The sequence below is a fragment of the Perognathus longimembris genome, chromosome 9 (assembly GCF_023159225.1).
Source record: "Perognathus longimembris pacificus isolate PPM17 chromosome 9, ASM2315922v1, whole genome shotgun sequence".
Lineage (NCBI taxonomy): Eukaryota > Metazoa > Chordata > Mammalia > Rodentia > Heteromyidae > Perognathus > Perognathus longimembris.
In genome coordinates, this window is record NC_063169.1 from 51,841,188 (window position 1) to 51,868,357 (window position 27,170).

At 40.2% G+C, this 27,170-nt stretch overlaps 1 protein-coding gene across 1 annotated transcript; it reads left to right on the forward strand.

Moving 5' to 3' along the window:
- The first annotated feature begins 20,306 nt into the window (after positions 1 to 20,306).
- Tcf21 (transcription factor 21) lies at positions 20,307 to 23,173 on the forward strand. Its single transcript, XM_048354113.1, has 2 exons — positions 20,307 to 20,822; positions 22,627 to 23,173. Exons 1-2 carry the CDS (start codon positions 20,373 to 20,375, stop codon positions 22,714 to 22,716), a joined length of 540 nt encoding a protein of 179 aa, XP_048210070.1. The 5' UTR covers positions 20,307 to 20,372; the 3' UTR covers positions 22,717 to 23,173.
- Positions 23,174 to 27,170: the final 3,997 nt, after the last annotated feature.

Below are 27,170 nucleotides of genomic sequence, written 5' to 3' on the forward strand. Positions count from 1 at the left end.
CTGCAAGGAAAAACCCTAACTCAGACTTCCTATCACTTCTGTTTAGCTTAGTTGGGTTAACTTTACTAATTTTTCTTTGTACAAACAAACAATGTTCTCTTTTCTATATTCCTTTCTTCTAACTGTATCAAGTGACTAGATTAAGTAACTTATTACTCCTACTAAACCTTTTCTAAATAATTTACATACATATACCTGTGAAAATAATTCACAGCCTGGTAAAGAAGCAGAAAACCTTGGGTTATTATACTATTTCTTTCAAGTAGAGGACAAGTTTCCATTATATCACAATACATACAAACCAGGGAATGTTTGGCACATTTATAAAAACCAAATCAGAGTAGAGCATGAAACTTTGCACATGAATGCCTAGCAAAGCTTATTCATAATAGTAAAAAATGGTGGGGGAGAGCCTAAATACCTATCAACTAATAAATAGAAAAATAAAATGTAGTATATCCACACAGATATTGTATTAATCGGTCATCAAAAATACTGATGTTTGATTCATGCTCTAAGTGAAAAGTCAATCAGAGACTACATATTGTATTCTTCCAATTATACAGCACTCCAAAACAGACAGATCTGCAATGACAAAGCAAGTTAGCGGTTGCCAAGGACTGGGTTGGGGAGGAAGAATGTGTAACTGCCAATGAGCAAGAGCTTCCTGAGATGAAATGCTTCATTGTTTCATAGTAACAACTGTACCATCCCATGAATATACTAAAAATCTTGAAATTCTACTTTTGGGTGAATTTCATGGTACACAAAATATATCCCAATAAAGGTGCTTTGAAAAGCAGAGAGGGAGTTTTAATACTCCTTTAGTGTTAGGGTTATCTACATCACGTGCAGGAGGAGAGATTCTCAATTGAACATGTAGGGTCCAATTGGCTTCAGATTTATAATCCTTAGCCTTTTCAGTGCTGAATTCCAGGAGTATCCTTCCAGGCCCGGATCATCTACCTTATCTTCTGTACAACTCAAAGTCCTTAAAAACTACTATCACCTATATTATGTTTGATGAAACAATTCCTGTATTTCAGAACTATTTGAAATCTTCTGTGAAAGTTTCTCCCTTTAAAAATATGAAAAAGCCATCATTATTCTTAATAAAAATGACAGAGTGGATACTTTAAAGTGAACCTGCATTGAATCCTCTTGTTTATACTGTTCTAAGATTTTCTTCAACTCTACCATTACCAAAATAAAATTTGGTTTTTATGCTTCTCTGCATTAACTTGTTGGCATTTTTACCAAAAATGGACTTTCAGGAAAAGTTAAGAATATCTGAGCCAACACCATCATACTGCCACCCACCAAAATACACTGGTGTAAGAACGATTTTCAACCTGTTTACCTGACCTAACACCGTTTAGCTGTCAAATAAGTCTCATAATAGGCAAATTAGAAATCTAACTTAGTAATCCTGTGGAACTCCCTCCAAGATCTTCCTTCTTATTCTCTAAAAGGCTGGAGAGACAAAAAGTACAACATTGACATCTAGCTAGAGTGGGCAAACTATTTCCCATCCTCTCCCTGGAATTTTTTTTAAGTTATCCTAGCTTTCCTGGTTCCTAGATCTTGTCTTCTAATTACTTTGTTTTTATTCTTATGCCTTCTGCCATTTCTGTTTGACAGGGGGGGGGGGGGAAAGCAAAGTGATGTCTTCCAGACAAGAAATACCTTGGAAAACAAAAAGTCAGTGTAACACCTAGCTCCATCAAGAGCTCCAAATCCCTGAAATGTGGCAGACCTTTTGTGGGAAGGAAAATCTTATCACTCCGTGTATAACTGTATCTCATCTTGAACCAGTCTTTAAACTCCATTTCCAACAAATCACACAAGAGCTCTGAAATTGGTTGTGTAATAGAGGATCTCTAGAAAGTAAACCATGAAGCACCACCCATCTGGTTGAAACCTGCATTTAAAGTGAGCCAGGCTTCACAGCAGAAGTTGGAGTAAGTCCCTTTACCTAGGACACCCCTTTGGCTGTCCACCCAAAGGAATTTAAGGACTCTGCTCAGGGAAAAGGCAAAATCAAGCAGAAACATCTCAGGGGCCATATCTGCTTTTGAAAGACAGTTACCAAGAAATTTTGCAAATAAATCTCTAGAATTACCTATCTCCCACCAAAACTCCAAAGTTTAGAAATAGTAACCCTGTATGAGCTTTCTTTTTAGCGCTTTTTAAGATTTGAAAACTTTAGTTGTTAACTATGCTAAGGTCCAATGATCTATAAATAGTGAAATCAGAAAGGGATCAGAGATTACATAGAAAAATGAAATGAGAAGCAGGATGTGGTATCATATGCCTTTAACCCCCTGCACCTAACCTACATAGCAAGACCTTGTCTCAAAAAAATAAGTGTTGAATAAGAGAATACCATAATTTTTTTAAATGCCTTATAGGGGCCTAGTATGTTTTGTTTCTATGAAACACTACAATAACATTACTTGTAGGAATAAAACTCACTTGACACCACTGTTTAGGAAAAGAAAATGTACCTTTTATTTATTATTTCTCTCTGAAACTGATTCATATTACAGAGATTCTTCATGGTCAAGTCCATGTACACGTCCATGTACACCTGAAATGGGGGGGGGGGGGGTGGAACAGAAGCAAATGCATTGGAAAATGAGTGTTTAAGTCTTTCTAGTCATCTATTTGATTGGCACCCAAGTAACATGGGAGGGCTGCTGCTTTCTTCAGATTCTTTTCCTTTTATTCCAAAAACTGTTCTAGAAGCAAATAGAGTTCATGCTCTCTCGTTCCAGATATACTGAAGTATACTTAAAGTCCTTCTGGACCCCTTCACAAAAGTTACCTGTGGATCAAACCTGGGCCTCGTGTTCATTTCAAAGATCTCCCTCGCCCAGGGTGGCGCGCAGGAGGGCGGGAGGCCTCGCGGACTCTACCACGTGCAAGGTAGCAATCGTCAGCTCCATTAAAGCCGGTCCAAAATCTCCCAGCCCCGCTCTCAAAATTCATCAGGATCGCCGGGTCGGCTCTCGCTAAGCGACAAGTTGATGGGGCAGAAGACCGGGAGGAAAACGAGCCTGGAGGCCCGGCGTGGCTTTTACACTCCCGGGGTATCTGTTACATGTGAATTTCCTCTGGCGCCGGCAGGTATTTGGAGCAGGATCCCAGAGGGATTCCTGTGGAAAAGGATGGGGTGGGGTCGGGAAGATGGAGCTTTAACTTGGGGAGATCAAAGCTTTCAAGGATTGCAGTGGAAATCCGTAAGATCCGAACTGATTGGCCCAAGGGCTTTCGGTGGCGAAGGGAGGCAGATCGAACCTCTCAGGCTTAGAGACGCCCTCCAAAGGTGGACAGCACAGGGAGATATTCGGGGTCCCAAAGGAGAGAGTGCAGCGGAGGGAGGCACCCGGGGTCACAGAGGAGAGAGGGAAACTGACTGGGCCTCCAGGAGGAGGCAAGGCTTCACCTGGAACGCTTCGCCCACCCTTTGTACTGCGGGGATCCCCGGAGCCCCTGCGTCTTTAGATTGTGCACCGTGTAGAGGAGATCTGCTCTCCTTCCCCTGTCCTTTGTGGGTGCTGGGGGAGGGGGGATGGTCGGGGAAGCCTGGCACTGAGGAGGCGAAGGGAACTCACGTCGAGTCCACAGCCAGCCTCCCCGGAGGTCCGGGAGGCAGAACCATTAAAGCCCGGCGGCGCACAGTAAAAGTGACTGCGATTTATTTGGATTAGTCATTTCGAAGATCTGGGGGACCTTGACAAATTGACTGGGCAGTGCAGGAGAGGACCGTCCCTCTCCCCGCACCCCCACCCCGGGGCCGTGCTAGGGCGGAAGGCAGGAGCCTCCCACTGGCTCCGGGCCCCGAAGGGCACGCGGCCACCTGCGGCTGCGCCCTCCCCGGGCAGCCCAGTCCTCCTGAAAGCTGGGTTCCCAGGTTTGATGGGGCGGGACTGAGGCCTGCGGGTTTCCACAGGGACCCTCTCTCCCCAGGATCCCAGAGGGTCACCACGTCGGGGATTCTGTAGGTGCCCTTGGAGGGTCGGCTACGATTAAAAAAAAAAAATCGTTTAGTTTGGCAACATCCGGGTAAGGCATCCCCGAGATCGAATTTAATTCCACTTGATGTGGAATGCGACACTCTGAAGACAATTGAACCCTGTTTATCACCCTCTCGCCAACAGATCCGCTCCAAAAAGCCTGCCAGCCCTGGCGTTTAGGGCTCTCGTGTACAAGGAGAGGAAAAGAAAAGCTAAAATGCAGCCAAATAAATTCATGTTTTCTATATTTTAGTTATTGTTTGTTTTTATCCTAAATAAGTTAGTACACTAACATCCATTTAAAATGAAGATACTTGTACTGTCCACTATGTAGGTAAACATCTAGTTTGTGATACAAAGACGCCTCGCCTACTTTTCCAACAGTATACTACTTTTAATGCCATATATTGTTGACTCGGATTTAAGAACCAGGTCTATTTTATCAGATAACACATTTCTATAGTCTAACTACCTCAAATTGCGAATAAGTAATTCACAGCTTTGATTACATAAAATAAACCTAAATTAAATTAAACTCAATTACTTTGCTTTCAGAATAAAAAATGTCACTTTCCGATGGTCCCTAAAAAGCTGTGCATTGAGTTGGTGAGATTCATAACTTCAGTTGTTTGCTTTTGAAAAATCTAAACACTAGGAAAGGGATCCGAATACAACTCTTCCTTATTCAGCTAAAGAAATAGGATCCCTTCAGTTAAAAAGATGAAAGTTCTGTGTGGCTAGAACATGAGGACTTTTAAGCCCTTTTGATGGGAGACTATTTGAACCTGAAAAATTTTGCGTGGCTATCTATCTTTCTAAAAGTCAGGGTGAGATAAAGTGGGATCTGGCTGTGATTTCTGCTGGAAAGAAAACACTGAAATGACTGCTCATTTATCACAGCGCCCGCCCTCCCCCTCCTCCACCTAGGTTTAATTGACAGTGTAACACCAAGATGTCTGTGTCCTTCCTTGATGGTGGAAACAGAAACCAACCTCGGCAGAAGGGGGAGTAGTAAATTATCCTGTTTATTATGTAAAGAAATGATCAGGAAAAACAAAGGGTAGTGATTGGTTGTAACAATGCTACCATCAGCAAGAACCCGGTACAACCTTCCAAATTCTGTGCTGCTGACTCAGCTGTTCTCTTTCTGTTGGGTCTTGGTGACTGTGCCCAAGTAAGTCCCCTGACTAGAGTAGCTAATTTAAGTTGATCAGGATCCTCAACCGATTGCAAGGATGCCTACTTTGATAATCATGGAAATAAAAGTGATCTATTCATTTTCAGTGTATGTAGTTATTTTAGCAAAAGAGAAATTGCATTTAACTCTTCTAGGTAGGTTGCAAAATATATCAAACAAATCATTCCTAATACTTAACCTTTGTATAATATTATGATAAAGGATTCCTTTTCCAAGGCTCTTAAAATGTAGTAGTTTTAGTGAGAACCCAATGAAACAGCTTCTCTCAAGCCTGCTTGAGAAGCTGCAAACCAAAATGGTTGTGTTCTTTATCTTAGCAGTTCTATTTGAGGGAGATTTATCAATGTATTTGCTGTAAAGAACAGTTTTACTTAAGGAATGTCTACAATAGCAAAAAAATGATTTTAAAAATTACTCTCAATTATATCATAGAAGAAAATTAAATGCCATCCAAAGAATTCTATGGAATTCTTGTTTTTTCAGTTTTAAGTCAGATGTTTGGGATAATATGGAAATACAAATCCACTTAAAGAATGGTACTTGGGATTAGTATTAATACTGTATGTTGAGTTTTAAAGAGAAAGATGATTCTTTCTTTGCTGAACACCATGGTAAAGTTCTGATCATAGAATTATAACATGTTAATGTACAGCACCATTCTCCCTATTACTTCATGATTTATTCTTCTTCCTAATGTTTTTGGCAAGATGTAAAACAAGGAACCCAAGTCTTAATAAGTTTGCTTAAATACTTTGTACCCCCAGTTTCTGTTAGATAAAGGAAAACACTGGATTCTATTCATATAGTCTTCATAAGAATTAAATGAGAAGCTCCTTTCACAACTGTTTGGCAGTAGGTAATCAACTAATATTTCCTACCCCTGTATCCTAAACATTGCTTCTTGAGTTTTTTTTAATATTTTATGTTTTGTTTTATTGTTATTGTAGACAGAATCTTCTCTATGGTTTTCTAGTAGGTTATTATTCAGGTTTAGAAAATTGCTAAATTTGCATCCACTTATAAACTGTCACCTGCATTTCTTTTCTTTCTAGCTTTTCAGTTGATTCTCTTTACCTGGGCATAAAATTTTATCATCTGAAGGCAATCATAAATTATCTTCCATCTATTCAATTTGCCATACTCATTACTTCTTTTTCCTCCTGCTTAACTGCCTTGGTTCAGACTTCCTGAACTATAATATATAACAAGAGAAATAATATAGCCATCTCTCCTTAACTTCAATAAGAATATATTTAGCACTTCATAGCATGTTTGTGTAACATTACAGAAGCTGGTGTTTACATTATGAAAGGCATTTGTTAAGTGAGTGGAGGTTAAATTTTGTCAAATGACTTTAACAAATAACATGAATATGTCTTTTCATTACCAACTAATATAATAAATATATTAATAGGGCCCATAATGCTAAATTTTACAAATATATCCATATGTGTACTATTAGTTAATTTCATTTATTAATATGTTGGCTAGGATTTTGTAAAGAGTTTGCACAAACATAGACTGCGATTCTTGGATATAGTGATTGACTGTGTAACATGTATGCACATATAAGAATATTGTCATTCTTAAATTTTGGGATGAATATTATACTAAACTCACACAAAAAAAAACTTGGAATCATTTTTTCACTTGATCCTCTGAAGCTACTTAAGCAATAATGGAGTTATCTATTCTGTAGACACTACAAAGTCCCATGATAAAATCAGCTGTTGCTTTTTTCTTAAGTGAGGGAAAGGAAAAAGTAAGTAAAAGTAGAAAGGTAATAAATATAGAATCTTGAAACCTTTCAGTCCTTCGAAGGACTACTAAAGTTTTTCTGTCTCTTTTAGTGTAATTTTACCATATCTTATTTTTCTACAAAATCATAAATGTCCTCATACAATTGAACAAAGCAATCTCTAAGTTAGTCTGATTTCCTACTTATTACTGGTTATTTCCTTTCTTGCTTCCAATGTGAAAACCTATCTGGACTTGTGTTGCTCAGCCCTCATCATCAACCAAATTAGTAGCAGTCCAGAAAAAAAAATACTTTATACAAGTCTACTTCATTTCATACATAGCTTAACTACTTGGAGAGCTTAATGATAACATCTGTGAGTTACTGAATACTTATTATGCAAGTTCTCAAAAAAAAAAGAATTTATATCTATTTTCCCTTTCAATCTCCACAACAGGAATTATCAGTAACCCCAGTTGCCAGAGAAAGAAATCAAAGCCCAGAAGTGTTTCAAACACTGGCAGTCTGACTCCGGGAAAGACTACACTGTTAAACTTTCTGTGACACTTCCTATCTGTCATGATAGTCTTATAAGTGACTTTAGTAATTAATGTCTTACTTCAGAACATTACCTACAAAAATATTCTTGTATCAAACAGATCATAGTAAATTTTCATGTATTGAGTCGTGGCATAAGATGTTATAGACATATTCTTTTCTAAATATTTAAGATACTAAATACTTACATTCTAGTCTATCTCTCACCAGAACCAGTATTGGTCTTGGCTATGGCCAGAATGTCTGTAAATCCCTCAAAACTCATATGCTGAAACCTAATCTCCTATGTGATAATATTGAGCTGTAAAGGCTTTGACTTATAAGGGCTGTCTTAATGAGGGCGATTAATGCTCTTAAAAGAGAGACTAGAGTGAGCTTGTTGGCCCCTTTTGTTCCTCCACCATGTAAGGGCACACATCTAAGCAGGTTTCCTAACTCATTACCATGTTATTAACAAGCTCATCTTTCTTTAGGACATACCATGCAAAGAAATTGGAGTCTTAACCCAAAAATGATCTGACTGGATTTTTTTCTATCCATCATAACTTTCTAAAGAATAGAAGTCCTTGATAAAATGGTCATTTTTGATGTTCCACAATCTTATTTATTGTTTTCTCTATTTGATGTTTGTTTTCAGTTTGGAAATTTTTTTTAAATTTTAGCCTTGCCATTATTATAACTATCCTCTTGCATACCTTGGGCCTGAACTTGCATAAAAAAATCTTACTGTAATCCCACTCTTCCTTTTCATGCATCTCAGGCTCTCTTCCCATCAACAATCAATGATGACATAAAGGAGTTACTGTGAAAGTAAATAAAGACCTTGGTTTAGGGCATTCTCTCTATGAAACCTATTCAATTGAAAATGACCAGAAAGGAGATGCACATCCATTACTGACCTTTAGGAGTTAAATTCAAAATGAGACCTAATTAGAGAGCCATAGATGCAGAAATGTAAATTAAAATATGTATATGTGTATATACACACACATATATATGTGCATATATATAAAAACAGCATACTTATATATCTGTATTGACAAGAGATAGACTATAGCATCTTAGAATACAAGTATATGATGGACTTCAAAAACTTAGGCTGCTAAGAAAAGTATGTAATGGAACTTCCATAGTTGATCAAGATACTTGAGCATTCCCATAAGAAACACATACTACTCAAATAAATTTCCAATAAACTATATAAAATTTTCATATTACATCAGCTACTAATACTGTTTCAAGATACCAAAGAGAATGTAAACAAGGAAACGTTATTGTTAATTTTCATGAAAAATGTGATGGCAACTTTAAAGAGAATAAGTCCACAATATTGGTAAGGAAAGAATTCTGATTGTAGGGATAAGTGGGTGTCACAGATATGACACACTCAAGATTTCATCCATCCCAGGGAAAGCAAGTAAAAGGAACAGATAAACCAGACAATTTACTCAGAAAGTACATCTGTCATCCAAAAAGACTGACATAGCCACCGTGGGATTTTTGCTGGAATCCCAAAGCAGTACATTTTCTTCTCTTCTCTTCTGCATCATACATGGAAGGAGGTATATCTGGAAGGAGGTACATCTGGAATTCTGGTTCCATAATGAGTCTGACAATCCAGGGTCACACCAGCTAAAAGTAGTGATAAAAGTGGACTGAATTCTAATAATTAATTTTAGCTCAAAACTCATAGGTGCTAAGCTACCTACCTCCTTGGATTGTTCACCTGTAAGAGGCAACAAGTTACTCTCTTTATTCTTAAATCAGAGTAGGTTTTCTGCTAGGTGATGCAAAACCCATTCAACAAGCTTAATTTCTTTTGGGACTCCATCCACATAGTGTAAGAAAGACCAGCCTAAAGTAGATGTCACAGCTAAGCCAAGAAATTAGGTTTGGCCATTAATTTCAGTGGCTGTCCCTCTTTCCAGCACAGCTTGTTAACACTGAAATAACACGTTTTGAATTTCACCTCCTCTCCCATGCTTAATGAGTAGTGAAAAGTCAAAAAAAAAAAAGTGAATGGAAAAAAAAAAAAAGCTGGACAATCAGTTCCAAAGGCTAAAGCTGTAAACCTGGAGGATATTGTCAGGAAAAAATTGTTCTATCTCATTGAAGTTATGTTCTGCTACTTTGTGGTATGTTGCTAAAGAGTGGATAGTAGATTTCCTTTTGAAATATTCAGTACTATCAAAGAACAGCCATCTTCATTATACAAATAAATCTGTTTCCATCTTACTATAGAAAATATGCTAGAGACTTCAAGAAGTTTATGTGGTATGTTGAGTTTGTTTCATGGTCTTATTTCAGACAATGATGCAAACATCTAATAATTGACCCACTGAAAATAAAACTTAAGCAATACATTTGTAAGTTATGAAACATAGTAGTCAAAAGCATTTTAGAACTATTTACCATGGAAACTACAATATTATCAATACTAACTAATCTATCTTTTGCCTCTCCAATTTCATACTTTTACACACACTCCCAATAAAAAGTCACTATTCTGAATTTTATGTTCAACAATCCCATATGTTTCTACATGGGGGCATAATGTCCCTAAATGATTATACTTACATAGCTTTCTATCGCTTGATTTTTCATTCAACACTCCTATGATTCAACGTGTTTCATGATTTGTTCAGGATGGTAGAAGTCCCTGTAATACCCCCTCTGTATAATAAAAAGCCTTGGATTTCAATTTTCTTATTCAAGTTGCTTCTTTTTTATTAGAGACAAAGAGAATACACCACAGATGATATTTAAAATAAAAATCATGGTAGTAACAAAGTTTTTCTGTTGGCCAACTACAGCCTTCCCAGAAGTAACTGTCATAGTGTCTTTCTAAGAAACTATGATAAGAACTTTACTGTGGTGTTCAACAAAGAAAGTATCATCTTTCTCTTTAAAACTCAACATACAGTATTAATACTAATCCCGAGTACCATTCTTTAAATGGGTCTGTATTTCCATACTATTCCAAACATCTGACTTAAAACTGAAAAAACAAGAATTCCATTCAGCAACTAAAGGAAACAAAACACTAATGGATGCTATAACATGGGTTAACATCAAATGAGCATGATGCCCCAAATTCAGAATATGTGCTGTTGAAGCAATCACTCGAAAAGAATATGTTAAATGATAGAAGTCGATCATATATTCTGAGCTTATATTCCTTTGTTACATATGGAAAAGAGGAATGCATAGACAGCACATTGATGGTTGCCTAGCCCTAGCATCAGAACCGAGGATGAGCTGCCAGTGGCCAGGTGGAACTTTGTGAACTGACAACAGTGGTCAAAGTCAGACTGTAGTGAGTCTGACTGGAAAACTGCAAACCTACTGAAGTCATTGGCTTGTACAAATGCATCTTATGCATGAAAAAGATACTTAAATAAAGCTGCTAAAAATAGAAATGCTGTTATATTGTTTCTGAAATAATCTGTTTTTTTTTTCTTTGCACTTGATTCATACAACTCATGGGTTGCTAGATCTTATAAAAAATCAACTTTAGTGCAGTACATTCCAATACTGAGACTGAACTTTTAATATTTTGGCTTCCTTTGAAGATAAACACAAGATTCTACTTCGATTAGCACCTACCTCTTCACCAACCTAACTTGAACTGTAAATTGGTGCAAATAAAAGCCATAGTTTTAAAGAGAGTAGGAAAGACAGAAGCTATAAAAGGGTTGGTGGGTAACTCTAATGTAAGTAGGTAGCTAATGATCTCTCCACTGAGTTACTGAAACCTCTCCAGGAAGGAGAATAAAGTGTTAGAAGTTTCCTGTAATCCTTCCTCATCCTGACATAAGATCTCTTGGGAAATCTGCTGCTGTGTTCAGATTTCTCTGCTTCTCTGTAGAGGGGTGGCTGTCTTTCTCAACCCCTTAGTTAGCAAATCCAGTTCATTTACTCAGATGTCTTCTTCAGGATCAGATCTTAAGTTCCTGTATTGTTTTCCCATTCTAGTTTTACTTCAAAATTGGCACACACCGTCTCTGTGTTAGAGATTAGTAGAGTGGACTTGCTTTGTCAAAAGGTCAAGCAAACTCACGTCCAAAAATAATCTTTTACCTACTGTGTAGGCATCCCTTAGTCCAATCCAGTGCAAATATAAAAAGAATCGTATCACAAAGGCCATGTGAAGGTACATGCAAAAGTTGGAAGCTATGGGGCTATAAATGAAAGAACACTAGAGGCCTCAGAAACTGAAGACGGCAAGGAAGGATTCTTCTCTAGCTACTCCAATGGCAGCATGGCCTACAACACCTGATTTTGGACTACAGGTCTCCAGAACTATTTGAAAGTAAATTTTTATTATTTTTGAATCATCAAGTTTATGTTGATTTGTTATTGCAACCTAGGTAACTGATACAAGTATTATGCTTTAAAATGTTAACACTTATACATCATTCGTGAGTATGACAACTCTTCAAGGTATTGTTCTCCCTATAAAAATAAAACTAGAAGCCAGAATTCAATAATGTGATCACTTAAGCTCTAGGCTGGAACAAGTAATTTTATTCAGACCTAATTTTTAAACTTGTTAATATAATTCAAAAAATACTGGCAGCAAATCATCTTTTTTAAACTTTTTTTTCTAAGATACTCAGGGAAATTGTTTCTGGGTTTGATTTTGATTTTATTTGTTTATTTAATTGTTTATGGTACAAGAGTTTGAACTTGGGTCTCTTGCTAGACAGACTCTCAACAACTGGTGTCATGCTTCCACAACTTAAAGAAAATATTTAGAACTGAAAACATACTTAAGGAAATAGAGAGCTTATTTGTTAATTAGTTAATAATCTAACTCATTTATAGTTCCAGAAAGTCAAGTCAAAAGAGATATAAACCTAGTATTTCTATTTCAAATGGAAAATATCCCACATATAAGTGGCTCCATCCACACTTTAATCTTTGGTGGTGTCTTTTTCTAAAGTGCAGATGTTACATGGCAGAAAAAGTTGTGGTTCTTATTTCTAGGGCCAATAGCTTGGGGATATCAGTGACTTACTATGAGACTCATATAAAGCACACTATTATCTTTACAGGCTTGTACATAATAAATATAACTCTGGAGAAACAACCATTGAAATCACACCAAAAAATAAAAAGAAGGAATTAAATCATTATAGTTGGGCTAGGAATGTGGCTTAGCAGTAAAGTGCTTGCCTAGCATGCATGAAGCCCTGGGTTTGATTCCTTAGCACCACATAAACAGAAAGAGCCAGAAGTGGCACTGTGGCTCAAGTGCTTGCCTTGAGCAAAAAGAAGCCAGGGACAGTGCTCAGACCCTGAATTCAAGCCCCAGAATTGTCAAAAAAGAAGAAGAAAAAGAAGAAGAAGAAGAAGAAGAAGAAGAAGAAGAAGAAGAAGAAGAAGAACAAGAACAAGAACAACAACAAGAAGAACAACAAGAAGAGGAAGAAGAAATCATTATAGTTTAAAACTGAATAGATGCTTAGTTCTGCAACTGAGACCATAGAACAGCCAAAATAATAGAATTCTAGATTTTACTAAATATTTTTCCTTGCCCTCAACACACACACTTGTTTTGTTTTTGTTTTCGTTTTGCTTAATAATCTTTTCATTTTATGGTTCTCAACACTGCTTCAGAATGCAAGAATATTTGTAGCTAAATGGTTCGTATAGTTTCTGACACAAATACTTTTTAAGAACTTCGTTTTTAGAGAAATTGATTCTTTTTGCTGTTGAAGAAAGTTTTATACTCTATTCAAAACCCAAAGTGAAAATGGAAAAAAATGAATGTTACTGTTGAAAAGGGCATAGAGATAATCATCATTGCAATTACTGCTATCCATAAGTACTCACTATATATTAATCATTGAGTAGAATCACTTTGCACACTTCATCTCAGTTCACAGTAGGGGACTATCCATGAGGTCAGAGCATTAAGAAGGAAGACACTGAAGCAAAGCAAAGTTAGGCCTTACTTATCCAAGATCACACAAACTTGTTATGAAATTAGGGCTTGGAAATAGTCCTTGATTTACAGTGAAAAAATGTAAGGGAAAATATTTAAAAGAACAAAAACATAATTCTGTAAAGAATTTTATACTTACAACTTGATAGAATGTGAAGTTTACATTTTCCTCCTGACATTTGGGTTACTCTCCTGTTCAAAATCATTTGAGAAGCATAAGAATCTTCTTCTTGGGCAAACTGTTCTATCAGAATCATCTTTACAATCATGTTTTTTTTTTTAAAGTAATTTATTTATATGGAAGTTTAGTATCTGCCTAACATCCTAGCTTCAAATAATACTGGCTTTATCTAAAATATGTCAGAGTGGCCAGTTGAGAAGACCCCAGGGCAGTCAATCAGCTGTTTGTTTTGTCTATGGAGTAACCCCTCAAAAACATTTGGCAAATGTTATTACTGAATTGATCTAAGCCATGTCTATTTTTTTGTGTGGGAGCTATGGACTATACTAAATACACAGGATGAAGAATTCCTAAATGTTTCGGCTTATGGCTCTTTAAAATTGATTTAGAGCTAGAGAATGGCCCTCCTCTCACTTTGCAAATTTTAGGAATGAGAATTAGATGACCCTCTTCATTATATATCATGAATCTGGATACAGAGGCCTTCATCATAATTCTTCAAAAACCAAAGCCAAGCCTTAGTTTTGTTGTCACTACACAATCCTACTGTTAATTTTTTAAATCTGTAATAAATGACAGATGAGTCTTCATCATATTTTGTCTTATAAGTAAGAAGATAAGAAGAACCCATTTTCAATTATAGACAACAAAAATTCTATAAAATTAATTGCATACACATGCAAAAATTCACTATATTGAGGTCCTAATCCCCACATGGCTATTTTGAAGGTAATATTTTTAGAAGGCAATTAGGTTTAGCTTGACTAAGTTTATGAGTTCCAGGAAGTGTTAGGATTTGACAGGGCCAGTGGTCTTATAGAAGAGGATGATCCCCCTTCTCTCTTTCATTCTCTAGCTCCACATTCAGAGGAAACGCCATGTGAGAACGCAATGAGAAATTAGCTTTCTAAGCAATATCAAAAGCCCTCCTCACAAGAACCCAACCATGCTGGCCCCTTGAAGCATGGACTCCCAGCTTCCATAACTGAGAACATAATATTTTGATTGTCTAAACCATCCAGTCAATGATATTTCATTATAGTGGCCTGAACTCAGACAGTAAACTAGTATCAAATCTTGCGACTAGGCCATAAAATTTTAAATTAAAAAAAAAAGTCTACCCATTCTTACCTTATAAAAAAATATACCTGCCTCAATATACTCTAGTTTCTCTTCAGATCGTATAAATCTGTCACCTTTTAATATACCTGCCCCATAAATAGGCTAACAGAAATTGAACACACAACATGTAAGGATTTGGTGAATATCAGTAGTTGCTTAAACAACTCATATACTTAACTAATCATCAAAAGCAGTAATCTTATAAAACTGTTTTACTGAAGGTAAGCTAATTATCACATTAGGTAGAATGGCCTGTATTGGTGTGTGTCCTCAGACATTTAGCCAGAGTAATTGTTAAATATTTCTCAAATGCTCCAATGAAGAGCTAAAGTCTTCAGAACTTGACCTGGACTAATAAACTCAGAGAAATCACAATCTTCATATCAATGAAGCCAATAAACAAAAAAATGAATACACCTTTTCCAGTCATCCTAATGGAAACTTCAGGTCACTCCCTCTTATACCCATAGCTTTCTGGCCAACAGAGCATGACAGACCAAGTGGGAACTACCCATTCAGCCCCATAGAACTGAGAGAAAAAAATGAGCTACTAATTTGGGATGTTACATAGCAATAGACAATAGAATACTATCTTTGTGAATTAAGCTTCTTAATTTTGCTATACTTCATGGTTCTCTTCTGTAAGATTCATACCCCACAAAGTTTTGATGAGGGCTAAATTAATTAATCTAGTTACAACAACAACTAGTATATGATAACTTAAGAAGTACTTAGCACTATCCTTTATTATTAATAACTAAAATGATAGAACAAATCATTCTTAATCGATGCTCTAGGAAACCTGACACATAAGCTGACACTTGAGTTTAGTCCTGAACAACAAGGACTAAGTATACAGAGAGCAAGACAGAAACATTCAAACAAGATGCTGAGAACAAAGATCTCAAGGTAGGTACCCAAACATTATCTTTGAGGTACCCAGACCTGGAACATACAGTTGGACAGTAGAAAGTAAAGAAGAACCACAAAAGCCCTGAAAAGGAATTTGGATTTTATATTAGACACACTAGGTGACTTTGACGGATGTTAAGCAGAAAAATGGCTTGAACTCCTCTGTTGGAAATGGACATTAGGACAGAAATAAAAGAGGGGAAAAACCTTGACCAGACTCTTACAATCATCTCAGTAAAGGGTTTTGGTGACTTGTACTTGAGGTTAGCAGAGGAGAGGAATCAAAGAACCTAAATCTTTGTAGAGATGTATTTCTTGGATGAGAGACCCATGGCCAGCCTATCAGACTCCATGGTAGATGAGATTTTAATGTTAACACAGTCTTTGTAGCTTGTATATTACTTTAAGCATTAAATCTCAGGAAAGCACATCCATCTCAGTTTTATATAATTCAAGCTTGAATTCTTATAGGTCTTTATAAATAAATACTAAATAACAGAATATGAACTTACATTTGTTTCTCACAAATATTCTAGTAGAAAAAATACATTCAAACTGTGTGGCTTTGTGAAAAAATTATTTAAGTTAAATTAAGACTTGGACTCAGGTGTCAGTATAGTCCCTGGCATTTCACAGAAACAGAAATCTTCACCATATAGGGCCTCTTTGGCTCTGAGCTGTATCCAATTCTAAAAGTATATTACATTGTATCTGTTCTTTAAAATACTAAGTCATGCAGAAATATTTCATGTTCCTGAATCCATAATTGACATTCTTATGCTGATGCTAAATCTAAACCCCATGTCTCTGACCCTCAAATATAAAATCTCTCTGACAAGGAAATAATCTTAAAGAAGTAACTGCTGCTCTCATTAGTGTTACATTCACTCTAGCTGCCAAACTGTGAATACCACTATGATCTGTATCAAAGAAGGGGAGATAATGCCCAATTTATGAAAGGTGTAAAGTTTAAAATTGATAAAAATGAAGTCAGACTCTGATGACTTATGAACAGAAAGTGGACTCCAGTCTATCAGAGGAAAAGGAAAGGTCTTATGGTAATTAGAATCAAAAGTGAGGCACCAACTTGCACAGAGCGGCAGCCATTGGTGATGGTGGTTACTATGAAATAAAAAAGACAAAACGAGAGTTATTGCTTAGAAAGGAAGAAAAAGAGAACTGTCAGTTCTACTAATTATGCCAGACTGAGTACTTCCTGCCCTCATACTGGAGAATACAAGAAAGTTTAAAAGCAAATCTTTCCTCTTGGGAAAGATAAAGTGAGGGCCACAAGTCAGTTCAAAAGAAGCCTGTGATACTTTCTTTCACATGAAAAGGGTTTCAAATTGTTCTATCTAAGTGCAACTGAATCAAATTTAAACTTCCTGAAAATTTATCAGTTGATAAAGCAGGATTTAAGTTCAAGGAAACATTCCATGCCTAATCTTCATTTTACAACTTTCACAGATAAATTTTCCTTAGCACTAAAATCTTTCAAAGACAGACTTTCATGCAAAACAAATTTGTTAAGTGTACAACAAATTTGCCAGATGCCTCAGAGATATAAATGGTTACTTAAGAGTTAGGTAAAAACCTTTATGAGTTATCTCTTGCTTTTAAAGCAGTAGTTTCTACCTGCTTTGAGACATAATGTTCAAAATATTGATGGTATTATCAGGAGGGTTAATCTGCTTCTTAAAAGCGTTGCTCTTCACACAGAATATAGTTTATATTTTGGAGAATTTGGAAAAGTTTAAGTTACAGCTTAACTGATTTGTTTGGTAGAATGCAACAATAAATCATTTCACCCACTCATTTGTCCTGAAGAGGTTTTGTTTTGTTTTGTTTTGTTTTTTGCAAAGATAGAAGAAAGATTCAAGAAGGTGGGAGAGAGTATTGATATACTTTCTTCAAGACTTCACATCAAGATAACTAAAAGACAGCCTTCACATCTTGGTTCCTTATGGAATTTTAGAAAACACTCAAAGTTCATTATCAGCCCACCAGTCCTGCCCAGCCTGAATGTGTCACTGCAAGATAAATGGGCATGAAACTTAATTAGTGCTTACATTGCTAAAAAGAAAAATAATTACCAGGCTTACAAGCCAGTTTATATTATGAGGCTAATTTTGTTTCTTTCTAGATATTTCTATTTTTTAAGTTTGTGACACTGAAAAAATACACAGACAGCAGCAATCTATTCTGCAGTATATATTAGTGTGACTCTCACTATCCTACAAATGGTCTGGCCTATCCATTGAAACACAGTACAGAAACAGAAAACAAAGGTAGAAGGAGGAGGAAGAGTAAGAGGAGGAGGAGGAAGAGGAGAAGGAAGAAGAAGAGGAGAAAGAAGAAATGTAGCTCTGTAAAGTAAAATTGTTACAGCTTAACAGCCTGCTATGTGATAAGGCCATAGTTCCACTTCTTAATTAGCATACTATTCCAGAGCCCAAATAGATTATTTGTGGTTATTTTACAGATATGCCGGTAGCTACAAACACACACACACACACACACACACACACACACACGCACACACACACACTTTATAAAATACTGGCTAATGCCCATTTTCACATAGCTCTTTAATCTAAAAATAACTTTTATGTCTTACCAAGCCCAAGAAAAGGGAGGACAAATCAGAGCAATCTAGTTTGGAAATCAGTGAGGAAAATTCTAACAGGACTTGTGGGTACTCTCTCAATGTTGTCTCGGGCCTTGAGCTAAATTATTATAGTTCCTATGTTGTAGCCCTGGGTCACTTGTGCATGAAGACAAAGGCAACTTCAACTTGATAATTCTGTCATCTTTGCTGTGGGAAGAGTCCTTTTCCTGGTTTATAACATCAATCACTCTTGCAATAAATCTTGGGAGTGGATATGGTCATTTAAATCTCCACCTGCACAAACAACAGAAAATAAGAACTCATAAATCTCTACACTGGTGATTAACAAATTTGGGGTCCTGGGCAAAGTTATTATGGGGGAAGGGTTCACTAATTCATTAATAAAGACTGATTTGCTGACAATCTGTTTAGTTTACAGCATAGGGGGAGAGCAAACAAGACCCTGCTAAGAAAACAAAACGTTAGAGGTTAGTGAAGTCCCAGCTGGGTGGAGGATTAGAGATATGATATCCTAATGTAGCAAAGGGCTTCAAATGCTTAGAAACTGCCCCTGACGTTTGGCTGCAGCCTTCATCCTCAATGTCTAATTGTCAGCAAAGCAAACCCAGGCGAGAGCTCCAGGCACTTGGTCTCCCTTGGTTTCAAGGCACTGCCTTCATTCGCTCTCTATGCTCTGACTCCCTTTGCTTATCGGCTCACTCCCCCAGAAGATTTTCTCATTCTCTAGGAAAGATCATTGGCAATGAGGTTATAGATGAAAAAGAATTTCTCATAGGTATAATCTTTGTGTTTTTATACTGTTTTACAAGATATCATATGCTTTGTGTTTTATAATACCTGTTTTACAAGAGGAGCTTGGGTAAAGAGAATAAGGGGTGGGGGCAGAGATTTCAAAACTTCTGCGGGCAAAGTGATGTCTGGAAACATCAGAGAACTCTTAAAACCATATGCAATGCATTTCTGGAAAGACACACGCAAGGAAACTTTTCATGTCACTAAGCTGTTTCAACTAATAAAATATTTTCCACGCTTCCGTCACACACCCCACCCGCCCCTCTGTGTATGTGCAATAGTTAAGTGTGCTTGTGTCCGCGCTGGTAGTTTCTCGATGTCTCTGAAGTGACCGGATACAGATGTACTTTTGTGTGTCTGCTATCACCATGACGATTCTGAGAAGCAGAATCTTAATTTACCCAGGTAAAGTGGGGAGATGACTCGTTAATACTCCGCAGTCTGTGTGGCATGAGCATCTAGGCCCTGGAGCCCTGTCCGGCTTTTCATTGTTGTTTCTTGGCAGATGAGGAGGGATGGGGCGCTTGTGTTGGATGAAAGGCCCACAAAGAACGAAGAAGGACCAGGCCATTTTCCCTCAAGTTCTCAATGACAATTGGCAGGGACCATTTCCGAGGGGGGAGGGCAGCCTGCGGAGAAGGGCGGGCAGTGGGCTAGCGGTGTGAGGAGGGCTCCTGCCCAATTGTCTGGGGCCGGAATCTAAAAAGATTGGTCCGTTCACGCTGGCCGCCATTGGGTGGATTTACATTCCAAGTTGGAAAACAGGGTCCCCTGCGAGGGAGACTCCCTGGTGTTGGGGTCGGGAGCTTTGCTTGGCCCAGCAGGCCCCTCCCCTGGGCCGCCTGGATCCGCCTCTCTATTCCCCAGATAAATTCCTGGTGTCCACCAAATTCCTCAGCGCTCTCTCACTCTCCTCTACGGCCACGACTCCGGGGGTGGGGGAGCAGAGCGCTGGTTTCTTCCGCACCGAGGCCCCCAGGGTTGGTTTTGACCCTGCTAAAAGGAAAGGTTGAGGCCCAAGCAGCCAGACCCCAGGCCCCTGCCTTCATCTCCATACACCAGGTGGCTGCTCCACACTTGACCCATTGGTTTCTGATCATTCTCTCTCTCTCTCTCTCTCTCTCTCTCTCTCTCTCTCTCTCTCTCTCTCTCTCTCTCTCTCTCTCTCTCTCTCTTTCCTTCTCTGTCTCTGCCTCTCTTTCTCTGTCTGTCTGTCTGTCTGCCTGTCTCTCCTTCCCGCCCTCCCCCCTTCCTCCCTCTCCACGTCTCCATCATGTCCACTGGGTCCCTCAGCGATGTGGAGGACCTTCAAGAGGTGGAGATGGTGGAATGTGACGGGATGAAAGTGGACCCCAACAAGGAATTTGGGACTTCCAACGAGAGCACCGAGGAGGGTTCCAACTGCGAGAACGGGTCTCCCCAGAAGGGCCGCGGCGGCCTGGGCAAGAGGAGGAAGGCGCCTACTAAAAAGAGCCCCCTGAGTGGGGTCAGCCAGGAAGGGAAGCAGGTCCAGCGCAACGCGGCCAACGCGCGCGAGCGGGCCCGCATGCGGGTGCTGAGCAAGGCCTTCTCCAGGCTCAAAACCACCCTGCCCTGGGTGCCCCCCGACACCAAGCTCTCCAAGCTGGATACTCTGCGGCTGGCGTCCAGCTACATCGCCCACTTGAGGCAGATCCTGGCTAACGACAAGTACGAGAACGGCTACATCCACCCCATCAACCTGGTGAGTCCCCGGGGCCGCTGCGGCCGCCGTCGCCGTGCGCAGTCTGAATGCGCACACGGCCGCCGGCGGAGGTGCGCGGGGCTGGTGCGCCGGAGCGCGGGAGCGCGGGAGCGCGGGAGCGCGGGCTGGGACCCGCGGGGCTGGGCGCTCCTGTGATTTACCCAGCGGGGCCACTGCTGGCCGAGCGCCTCTAGGGACCTGCGACGGGCGATCGCTGCTCCGCCCTTGCCTTCTGCTCTGCTTGCAGCGGGATCGCGAATGATTTATGGCAGAGTTTGACGTGGCAGTTTAGTAAGGGATTTCCAAGAGTATTCAGCTGGGAGAAGGGGGGAAAAGAGGGGACCTCCCTCCCCTCCCCCCCAATCCAGCACCAGCTCCCTTCCCGCTGTCGCAGTACGGGACAGGAAACATTGACGTGATGACGTGCACTGAAAAACATCTTACCAACCCCTTTATTCTTCGTTGAGCTGAGGATCAAACTTGACATTTTGCCTTCTTACTCGTGTACACAACCAACTCCATTCCTTTTCCAGGTATATATTTATGACTGTTAGATAGTGGGTGCATTCAGGCCCCACCCCCATAATTGTGTATGGAAGCACCTCAACTATTTAAATGTTCTTTGCTCTCCCGTAAATCCTACACATTCTAGCAGATCTCAGCACACTCAATATATAAACTCGCTCAGGTAATAGTGTTAAGAATCTTACAATAAATAACAGGCTACCCTCACCTAAGCTGTAAGAACAGCATTCTCTTATTTGCTTATAAGCCAATGTACATCGACTCTAATTTTCACTACAAAATATGATGCTCGAGTCCATTTTCTTAAGTGCATTTTGCTGTTTTAAGAGATGAATTCTAATTCCTCTTCCAGTTGACTTCATTTGAAAATTTGTGGGCCCTAAAGAAAAACAACCACTTGGGGGAATTCTGTTTACAGATGATATGTGTAAGACTTTCTTCCCCTCTTAAAAGTCAAGGCTTATCAGCCAGCACCAGTGAGAGACATCTGAATTGTCTTCTCACCCCTGTAATTGGAGAAAAGGGTTGCAACACCACCACACTTTGCCATGGAAATATATTTCCCCTCCAATTAAAACTGTATTTTTTAAGTGAGATAAGTAGCTTTTAAAATGCGGATTGCCCTAGTGCACTCACAATGACTGTAGCTTGTATCTTTGAATGAAAAACTACTTATCCGACTTTATTATAAAACAACGGGGAGAAGGCACAGAAAGCTGCTTTGCTTTCTCCGTAGTAGGAAATTAATCTTAAAACGTTCTTGCGTCTTTTATTCGACTTCTGTCCCCTTCAGAGCTAGAGATTAAGTTAAAAAACTGGGGTCTTAAAAAGCTGAGTCTTGGAGCAAAGAAGCCAGGGTCGGCACCAGGGCTATAGTTGGGCCCTAAAACCTGTCCACGGCCCCGGGAGGCTGAAAGGGCACCGTGAACGACCCCTGCTGCCCAGTGGGCTCCTGACCACACTCGGCTGCCTGTGACTCCTACGTGCAGCTGCCTGGAGCTATGGCACAGGAGGCTTCAAATTCAGAATGAGCCCTTGTGGCTCGAATTTTAGGATCCCACCAGCGCCCCTCAAGCTGTGACTTGGCGCTGCTTTGGCTTGCTTTTTGCCTTATCCAGCTGGTGCAGTCGGATAGGAAATAAATGACAAAGATAACCAGCCTTTCCAGCTCACGGTCCGCTCCTCCTCCTCCTCCTTCTCCTCGGTCTGGGACTCTGGGCCCACCCCATCCCCCCTCCTCCAAGTCCACTCACCTCCTTGGCCCTCTTCTCTCCTGCAGACGTGGCCCTTCACAGTGGCTGGGAAACCCGAGAGCGACCTGAAAGACGTGGTGACTGCGAGCCGCTTATGTGGAACCACGGCGTCCTGACCTTGGAGGTGCGAGTCTGGGAAAGGCGCGCTCCCCGGGGGAGTGGGCCCCAGGAAGGCGACCCCTGCCCTCCCTTCTCTCTTGTCTCCGCTACCCTCTCGCAGAGCCCCTCTTCCCAGCCCTCCCCTGCGAGAACACTTTAGAGCGACGAGGAGATTCGTTTCCAAACCGAGGAAGGACAACTGTACTTACAGACGCCCATCTATTTAACGTTATTCTACCGTGAATGACTTCTGTGAGCCTTGCTGGTCCAAGTGCAATATGTAATTATATATAAATATATATAAACAGATGATAAGAGCCTATCGATGTGTACCTTTTGTATAATATGTTGTAAGATGTAATCATAGAATAGTTGACTTTGACAGTCACATTTATAAAGTAAATTCACTCAAAGATATATATTTTTTTCAAGCAAGTTTTGCTACTTTTGAAAATAAAAACTTTCTTGATATTGCGAAAATTCCTGACATTTGGTGATTTTTTTTCTTAAAAAAAAGTAAGAGGGAAAAGGGGACAAGTGTGGAGAAGTTTGATAATTAAAACGGTTCGCTTAAGGTTCAGGCCAGACTGATAGTAAAAATAAAGTATGATTTGCACTGTGAGGTGCAGATCGTATTTTATCCTGCAAGATTCACTTTAGCTCATTAGAAACATTACAGCTATAAAGACAATGAGGGTTGATATTCAGCTTTTACACAGTAAAAGAGGGAACACGAGACAGAAAAGGAAACTTCGAATTTTAACTATTTTACAGTAAAATTGCTGACATGAACAGGAAAGTCAACTTTCTGGGCTTAGAACTTTAGGACAGGGATGCGACTCCAAGGTTTTGTAGTGAAGTCATAAGACTCGAACGATAAAAGATGCAAATTCCATAACTCTTAGGATGTATTTTTTTATTTCCAATAATTTTTTACATAACCTATATCTTACTGATAATAGACGAATTGATTCTAACAATACACGTCCAACCATACGCACGCCTGCCTGCATTTCTTTTGGGGTTACCCCCCCCCCCCCTTGCATTCAGCTCCCGCCACGACTTCCTGCGGGCTGGATCTTAATTTAAACATCTCCCAGGCTACGGAGCAGCTCGGAGGGGAAGATTAAGTTGAGATAAACAGACCGGCGAAGCCGGAGAGCCTGGGACCGGGCTCCCGCGCCGCCTGCGCAGCCCAGGGCGGCCGATGCGCCAGATGCCACCGTGGCTGTTTAATGTTCGGGGTTATGACCGCAGTGTTTACAAGACGTCTTCGGTTATTTATACTGTTATTCCTCGCAAAGGGCCTTGAAACTTCCGCTTCGTTTGCTCTCTCCCATTTCCCCCCCGCCTCGGATTTTTTTATTTCGCTCCCATCGGTACCCTGGTGAAGATTTTCCCCAGCCCCCGCCCCCTCTCGCCCTTACCTCCAGCCACCCCCGCCTGCCAGGCCACTGGGGAATACTGAATCCTACGCGGTACTTTAGCAAGCACTCATCCTAGAACTGATGACGTTGCTGCGCCTTCATCCAGGTCATTTGCACTCTGGAGGACATTTCAAAGTGTCAGGCTGCCACCCAAACTTGACTTTGAAGAGCATATTTGAAGCTCTAGCCAGTGTGCAGCTTCCCCGGATTCTCTTCTCCCAGAGGACAGAGACTTTGTCTCTATTCAGAGTTCAAGACTGGGGGGGAAGGAGGGGGGAAGTGATTTAATATGTATAATTTAGCTGTTTCCTTTACAAGCCCAGAAAACTTTCCAAGCTGTCTAGACGTTTCTTAAAAATTATGTTACTGTTATCATCAAGGTGTTGTATAGAGGGGCTACCATTTCATAAATGAGACAATGAGAATGTTTTTTTGTTTGGACAGTGTCATTCCTTCCTTTATTTTTCTCCAGTGTATCCCTTCCATTCTAGACATGTTTAAAAAAATACATGCTCCATATTCTCAGCACTGCAAGCAGGTGGTAATTGCTTTCTGTTCATTGTCGGACAATGCTGAATCACACAGGGATATTTCAAGAAGTCTTCAGATGACTTGTCTCCAATTTAAAGCCTTCAATTTGGGCAAGAATGCGGATGCTATGAATCCATGGATTCATGGATCCGTGGATTCGAGTCCTGGTTCTACACCCAGGTAGCTAGTTCTTCTTAAGGTCTCATCTCAAGTCACCTCATCTCTACAAACAAAAATAAAGGCACTGACAAGACAGTAGTTATCATATTCATATTTCCCTTTCACTGAAAGAAAACAGGCTTAGTGTGGTCCAAGTTAAGTTACATTCTGGGCAAAATGTCTCTCTTTTAGGAAGTCCCTGTTAGTGAAGTATAGATGTTCAGTCCAAAAATGAAAGCACCTCAGTCTAAAGACTGTATTGTTTATATTGCACAATTGGTGGTCTTTTTATTGCATGAACTAAAATCTCTCTCTCTCTCTCTCTCTCTCTCTGCACCGAGGATTGAATGCTGACCCTCCCACTTGCTGTGAGAACATTTCTGAGCTTCTCTCCAGCCCTAAAATGTGTCGCTTTGGTGTAATATTGAGTCCTTCTCATCTTTACTCCTCCCCCTGTGTCCTCTGAATTTGTTCAGAACTATGCACATAATGATGCCTAGAAATGGAAAAGGTCAGAGCAAAGACAGAGCCCAAGAGCTGCACATAGAAGAATATCAGTAACAGCAGCTGAGGAGGAAGACAAGGGTCTCATCAAGGAGCTCAGGAGAGAGACCTGGGCACACAAATCCAAATCAGTGAATGAACAGAGTACACCACGAGAAAGTATTGACTGGATTGTGGCGACCCGGAGCTCCAGGACATGACATGGGGCCTCCTTTCCCACACAGCCACAGTCTCAGCATCTCTACATCATCAACACACCCACACTCACCATGGCCAGCTTCCTCACACCGCTAGTTGCCATCCTATGTTGCCACCAAATCATGCAGTGCTCAGGCACCCTGGTTCCTGTTGTGTCACATTTGAAGAGTAGCTGAGCTGACCTCAGGGTAAGCCATGGGGACTGTCCTCTGATCTCGAGCTTAGGGAAACTGTCATAGAAGCCATTTTCACAAAGAACCAGATGAACAAGGATGCCCTAAGGGTGTTTTGAGAAAGTGCATCTCTGAGTTCTCAAGAGAAGGAAATATGTTCAGACTGTACAATCTCTCCCCAGCTTCTCTGTCTATTGTTTTTTATAACTTTTATGAGAAATCCAGTGTGCTTTTAGCAGGTGCTCCCACTGTCAAATCACACTCTTTTTTTTTTTTTTGTAAGGAGACTCCAATACATGGAGCTGTGGTACCCACGGGTTATATGTGTTTACTTGTTAATAAACACACTGCCCAATGGGACATAAAAGCCAGTGGTTCTTCTCTGTGTTCATTTGCTTCCTCCAAACTTAGAAGATGGAGGGGCGGGGGGGGGGGAGAGAGAATTGATATTGCTTCTAAGTTTCTATGTGATGCTACTGCTGCTGGTCCACATATTTTGAGAAACGCTGTTTGAGCTTCATCTTCTTAGAGGATCATGCAGGAAGAAAGGAAATGTTGCAGAAAAGAATGCTCCTCTTAAGAGGCGGCATGTTCTGGGCTCTAGCTTGATTCAATCCTCAGTTCACTCCAGGGTGGCATGCATGGAACTCTTAATATCTCATTACTAGTCTGGAAATCAAATGACCCGGGAACATTAAATATTTGTTCCACCATGGTGTGTGAAGATGTGTATGTTCATCTGTGCCCTCCGGGATAATTTTCAGTCACTGGGTGGTAATTAAAAATCTGAGTCCATTAGGATCAGTCTGCTACTAGCTTCCTGAGATCCCTAAAGTGGAGAGAAATCTGGGCACTTTAAACTCAGGCTTCCTGCAAGAGGATCTCTGGGTTAATTCTCAGGCTAGAAAAGAGTTCCATGTTGTCACTCTAGTTGGAGTTTGTTTTGGTTCAGGATCCTGGGTGTCAGCTAGTCGACCTGGGGGCAGGGATACCGGTGAGTACTGAGGGGAGAAATGGAGAAAGGCCTTCCTCTTTCCTTTTTTCCCCTTCCCTTACCTCCTCTACTCCCCTCCCCACCCCTTCCCCTGCCTGGGAGAGGAACTGATGCAAGTGAGCAGGAGGAAGAAGATATCTGTTCTGAGCCAATCCCTGATGCGCAGGGACCTAGTCAAGGGAAGGTTACTGTTGAGTGTGACACACCAAGAACCAGAGCCAAGGCGCGGCGAGTTCCGCACGGCGGAACTTCTAAGCTTTGCATCCTTTCCTCCAAGTTCTGGCACTGCCCGTGGAAACTCACTGGGTGCCAGTAGTATTCTTGACAGTCCGTCTGGCTTCCTCAGGACGTCTGGGCTTGAAGCATCTTTGATGATGAGATCTGGGCAAGCTCCAAGAGTCCGGCCTCCTCCTTGTCAACAACCGGGAGCCCTAGCTGCAGAACCCCTCCCAGAGGAAAGGGAGGAGAAAGGGTGAGAAAAGATT

Coding starts and splice junctions, on each gene's coding strand:
- Tcf21 (XM_048354113.1), top strand. CDS start 20,373: ATGTCCACTGGGTCCCTCAGCGATGTGGAGGACCTTCAAGAGGTGGAG. Junction 20,823..22,626: donor ACATCCACCCCATCAACCTG/GTGAGTCCCCGG, acceptor TCTCTCCTGCAG/ACGTGGCCCTTCACAGTGGC.